The 5,940-nt window shown below is 44.3% G+C and overlaps 1 protein-coding gene across 1 annotated transcript; it reads right to left on the bottom strand.

Annotated features, from left to right (window-relative positions):
• Positions 1 to 597: 597 nt before the first annotated feature.
• LOC106612185 (ankyrin repeat and SOCS box protein 12-like) lies at positions 598 to 4,877 on the bottom strand. Its single transcript, XM_014213130.2, has 5 exons — positions 4,712 to 4,877; positions 2,959 to 3,118; positions 2,239 to 2,421; positions 1,493 to 2,021; positions 598 to 1,282 (listed from the first exon to the last, which is right to left on the bottom strand). The coding sequence occupies exons 2-5, from the start codon at positions 3,112 to 3,114 to the stop codon at positions 1,149 to 1,151; spliced, it is 1,002 nt and encodes a 333-aa protein (XP_014068605.1). The 5' UTR covers positions 3,115 to 3,118; positions 4,712 to 4,877; the 3' UTR covers positions 598 to 1,148.
• Between the last annotated feature and the right edge of the window lie 1,063 nt (positions 4,878 to 5,940).

The following is a 5,940-nucleotide window of genomic DNA, read 5'->3' as shown; positions in this document are numbered from 1 at the left end:
GCAACCAGGCTAGAACCTGGGTTTGACTGACTGGGTTTGAACCTGGGTTCGACTGACTGGGTTTGAACCTGGGTTCGACTGACTGGGTTTGAACCTGGGTTCGACTGACTGGGTTTGAACCTGGGTTTGAACCTGGGTTTGACTGACTGGGTTTGAACCTGGGTTCAACTGACTGGGTTTGAACCTGGGTTTAACTGACTGGTTTTGAACCTGGGTTTCACTGACTGGGTTTGAACCTGGGTTTGACTGACTGGGTTTGAACCTTGGTTTGAACCTGGGTTTGACTGACTGGGTTTGAACGACTGGGTTTGAACCTGGGTTTGACTGACTGGGTTTGAACCTGGGTTTAACTGACTGGGTTTGAACCTGGGTTTGACTGACTGGGTTTGAACCTGGGTTTGAACCTGGGTTTGAACCTGGGTTTGAATGATTGGGTTTGAACCTGGGTCTTTTGCACTCCACAAGACTATGTCACTGAGCTAAAGCCCCAGAATTTACTCAGGGAACTAACTTCAGTCTTCAGCAAGGTCACTCATAATGTGAGCGAGATTCCACAAATTACATTGTTTTTAGCTTGACTAAAGATTACTTTCAAACGGTGAGCAGTGATTTTATAGATGGAGAATACATTTACAGTGGTAGTGTAACACCTAGAGGTTACTCATGGTTTTACACTTACAAAACGTTTCTCCTGAAGCGCTGTGCACTCATATAACTGCCCAGGAGAGGGCAGTGTCTTCACCATGGTTTCAGTAGACTTCAACCAATTTCCAATGATTACATTTACGCACAGTTTGCTGAATTCAATCACAGAGATTAAGTTAAATAAATATGTCTCTTCTAATTAAACCTCTACAACTACTCAAAGGCAAAATTGGCATAATTATTATTCACACTTCCAATAAAAACAGAACAAACTGGACTTTGCAGCCCATGATGCACTCAGTAGAGACAGAAGAAGGTATGAAATTATCACACTTTTTGTTTACGTTTTGCAGAAATCCTCCTCCATATTGCTTTCACCTAACATGTGTTTTCAGAACAGTGGAGATGAAGCAGAGAAATCCACTATTGAGACACAGCCATATAGGGTATCCATTTGTGACATAATCTTCATCATACAGAGTTCAGAGGTCAGGAGATAGAGGTCAGGTGAGATGTTTCAGGTAGTTCCTCAGTATCTGGGGAATGTCCAAGCGGTCTATGGACGTCATTTTATTAACCATGGGGAGGTATCTCCGAATCGCAAGCCGTGTCTGTGACATCAGAGTATTGGGACAAACTGGAAACAAAACAGAGGAGAGGTTCCTTATTAATTCAGTGAAATTCGAGAAACGCTCCGATGTTCTCATCATTAACAACCATCAATCAGTTAGAGATACAGAACAGACTGAATATGTGAGAGTCAAATATGTAACAAATGTATAACTTTGGTGCAACAAACGTAACGAATCTGTAACAACTGTTTAACAAGTGTGTGTGATGTTCTCACCTCTCTCCTTGAGCAGCAGCACCACCGCTTCCTTCTGCTTGGTGCTCTTGTCAATAATCAGCGTGGGCAGATACACGTCTGCCCCAAAGTCTATGAGCAGCTGTATATATTCCACTCCACAGTCATACCTCAGACACATCTCCAGCACCGTCTTGGGCTCTTTGATCCTGGCCAGCATCTTCTCTGACTTACAGTTATAGTTAGGATTGGCCCCGTGGAGCAGTAGCAGCTTAAAACAGTCCAGGTGTCCATATACAGCGGATATGTACAGGGGTCCCCTGCAGGCTGTGGCGTTGGAGGCCCACACAGGGACTTTTGGCCAGACATCGACCTCGGCTCTGAACTGAAGCAGCTCCCTGAGGACCTCCACGTCTCCCTCGTGGGCGGCGGTCAGCACCGGGGAACAGTTGTTGTACGGGCTGCCATTGGGGTCGGCTCCAGCCTTTAGTAAGACCACAACACAGTCCAGGTGTTTACCACTGACCGCTGTAAACAGAGGGGTCTGGGCCTTCACATCTAGACTGTCCACCTGCAAAACCAATCAATCACCAAAAAATAATTAATCAATAGGCTAAATTACATTTATTTAGAAAGCCCTTTTTTTTACATCAGCAGTTGTCACAACGTGCTTGTACAGTAGCATAGAGTAAATGACCGTTGTTTAAACCACCGTATAATAAACCATGTCGGGAGTAGGCGTCTGGGTGGGAGAAGCTAGCCCAAAGTCTTCTATCGGCATATCTCACCTCCGCTCCATGCTCCAGCAGCACTTCCAGACACCTCAGGTGGCCGTGTGCTGCGGCAGTCCGTAGGGGGGTAACAGGGATCCCCCAGCCGCTTCTGCTGTTGATACACCTTCTGTAGCTCTCCTGGGACAGCAGCTCAGCTAACACCACCACGTCATCACTGCTCACTGCCTGGTTCAGAGCCTGGGGAACAGAGCAGTATTATACCTCCACTTACCACAGACACAGTGTTATTGGGCTGCACTTCTGGGTAGTGTTCACTACACTCAAAACAAAACACAAACAGGGAGATACTATCTGAACTTGTTCAATAAGATATTTTTACTTTATTTATCTAGGCAAGTCAGTTAAGAACAAATTCTTATTTTCAATGATGGCCTAAGAACAGTGGGTTAACTGTCTTGTTCAGGGGTAGAACAACAGATTTTTACCTTGTCACCTCAGGGATTCGATCTTGCAACCTTTTGGTTACTAGTTCAACGTGCTAACCACTAGGCTACCTGCCACCCCATCAATACTATATGCTCGTTGACGTTTTCTGTTGGACATCATTTTGAAACTCTTTGCTACGGAGTCTCCTAATGAATACGACCCTAGTTAGGTCACACCCATGTAGACTTGGGAAGTCACCCCAGTGGGTGTGATGCTGTGGAAGTCTACTGATGCTGTCTCAGTGATAGGTTGCTAAGTTACAAAGCACTGCAAGCTCATTGGTTGTACCTGGCAATGCTCATTTTCCTCCTCGTCCTCTTCCTTGGACTGAAGCAGAGAGAAGATCTTGGAGACATCCATTAGACTCATCTTGAGAGGGTTGGTGGCTGTGTTGATACTGTCTAGGACCATACTGTTACTATAGCTATAACAGTTACAACTCATCCATCTGAGGAGAGAGAGAGAGAGAGAGAGAGAGACAGAGCGAGACAACGGTAGAGAGAGGCAAAAAGAAAGAGAACAAGAGAGAGAGAGAACGGTAGAGAGAGAGAGAGAGAGAGAGAGAGAGAGCAAAAAGAAAGAGAACGAGAGATAATGGTAGAGAGAGAGAGGGAGAGGGGGGAGGGGGATATAAATCATTCAATTAATGAATAAACTTTATAGATCCTAGTAGGGAAAATTGGTGTTGTCACCAGCATCAGGCACAGACATGGAGAATACAGACACACTTGCAGGGCTAAACTGACTGGGTTTGTACCAGCCAGGGCTCATCTGTGCTTCCGGACAGGAATAGATAAAAGATAATAGACCGGGAATAGACAGAGACAGGGAATAGATAGAGACAGGGAATAGACAGAGACAGGGAATAAATAGAGACAAGGAATAGATAATAGACAGGGAATAGATAGAGACAGGGAATAGATAGAGACAGGGAATAGATAATAGACACGGAATGGATAGAGATAGGGAATAGATAGAGACAGGGAATAGACAGAGACAGGGAATAAATAGAGACAAGGAATAGATAATAGACAGGGAATAGATAGAGACAGGGAATAGATAGAGACAGGGAATAGATAATAGACTGGGAATAGATAGAGACAGGAATAGATAGAGACAGGGAATAGATAATAGACAGGAATAGATAGAGATAGGGAATAGATAGAGACATGGAATAGATAGAGACATGGAATAGATAGAGACAGGAATAGATAGAGACATGAATAAATAATAGTCAGGAATAGATAGAGACAGGGAATAGATAATAGACAGGGAATGGATATTAGACAGGAATAGATAGAGACAGGGAATAGATAGAGACAGGGAATAGATAGAGACAGGAGTAGATAGAGACAGGGATAGATAGAGACAGGGAATAGACAGAGACAGGGAATAGACAGAGACAGGAGTAGATAGAGACAGGGAATAGATAGAGACAGGAGTAGATAGAGACAGGGAATAGATAATAGACAGGAATAGATAGAAACAGGGAATAGATAAAAGACAGGGAATAGACAGAGACAGGGATAGATAGAGACAGGGATTGATAATAAACAGGAATAGATAGAGACAGGGAATAGATAATAGACAGGAATAGATAGACAGGGAATAGATAATAGACAGGGATAGATAGAGAACATATAGAGCCCAATGCACAGTTACATATTAACCTTTTTTCAAATTCTGTTAATTTACTCTCAGACATCTGCAAATGTTTTATTAGGAGCCAAGTGGGATGAACACTTGTTGAAATAGAAATTTCTATATAAGAGTTAAATTAGTGAAAGTCTTTGTCATATGAGTTAGCAGAAAGGGCATAATGTTGAGATGGATTAAGAAAATGAAATGTTTCTGGATATTTTTCTCTATTTGCGTAAACAACTATCATGGAAAATATGATAAAAGACAACAGATTTGGGGACTGTTAAAAACATCCATCCCAGACAGAATCCTATTCCCCATTTAACTCCTTCTATAGCTACCATGATCCAAAGACCCAGAGCCACACAGCAAATGGTGGTTAACAATGCTTTCCACTTACCTCCCCCACAGGGTCACCAACCAGTGATCTCTCTGCCAACAATGTTACTCAGGACCTTGGTAGTAAACACTTTCCACTCTTTAATAACTCCATGGTCCGTTGGTCACGTGGAAGAAGAGGAGACTCCAAGAGGAATGTGTTGCTGTATCCACACAGGGACTAGGGTCTGAGAGCTGAGGCGGGGGTGTGTGTGTGTGTGTGTGTGTGTGTGTGTGTGTGTGTGTGTGTGTGTGTGTGTGTGTGTGTGTGTGTGTGTGTGTGTGTGTGTGTGTGTGTGTGTGTGTGTGTGTGTGTGTAAAACACAGCTGACCAGAGAGGGGGTCTGGCTGGGTGCTGCTGGGGGGATAATTTTAGGCCCACAGATAAACTTACCTAAACTTCCATTCTTGGAGAACTGTGAGGGTTATAATTAGACTGGTGATAAGACTGGTGACACTGACACTCAGGCTTTGAGTTGGGTTGGTGGGCAGGGGCCTTGGTGGGTCACGGCCCTGGTGGAGTTGTGAGGGTTATAATTAGACTGGTGATAAGACTGGTGACACTGACACTCAGGCTTTGAGTTGGGTTGGTGGGCAGGGGCCTTGGTATTCCCTGGTGTTTCACTGTATCCTGAGTAAAGATTACATGATATGGCAGCACTTCTAGAACTGATGGTCAGTAGTAGAAATACACGGCTAGACTACCGTACCAGAAAACATGTCATCAGATGTATTATGTGTGATCTGAAATCAGATAGACTTACTACAATCTATTTTCATTTTGGCTTGCCATACTCACAGAAAGTAACCACTTAGGTTACTCAGATCTTTAATACAGTGTCAGTGTGTATTTGAATCCTATAAGAGAAATGCTTTGTGCTGTATTGTGTCTACGAGTAACAGGCCTGTCTTCACCTCCATTTCTTTAGTTTACACTGTGACTGGAAACCATCTTATAGCCTGTGTGCAGCTGTCTGACTGTCAGAGAGGCTGCTGTAGACTGTCAGCTGTTCACACAGCCCTGCCCTACCCTCAGAACCTTGATCAGCTGTTCACACAGCCCTGCCCTACCCTCAGAACCATGATCAGCTGTTCACACAGCCCTGCCCTACCCTCAGAACCATGATCAGCTGTTCACACAGCCCTGCCCTACCCTCAGAACCATGATCAGCTGTTCACACAGCCCTGCCCTACCCTCAGAACCATGATCAGCTGTTCACACAGCCCTGCCCTGCCCTACCCTCAAAACCA

The sequence above is a fragment of the Salmo salar genome, chromosome 09, assembly GCF_965601325.2.
Source record: "Salmo salar chromosome 09, fSalSal1, whole genome shotgun sequence".
NCBI classification, from domain to species: Eukaryota; Metazoa; Chordata; class Actinopteri; order Salmoniformes; family Salmonidae; genus Salmo; species Salmo salar.
Note: the sequence above shows the minus strand (reverse complement) of the source record. Positions and strands in the feature narration are given on the sequence as shown.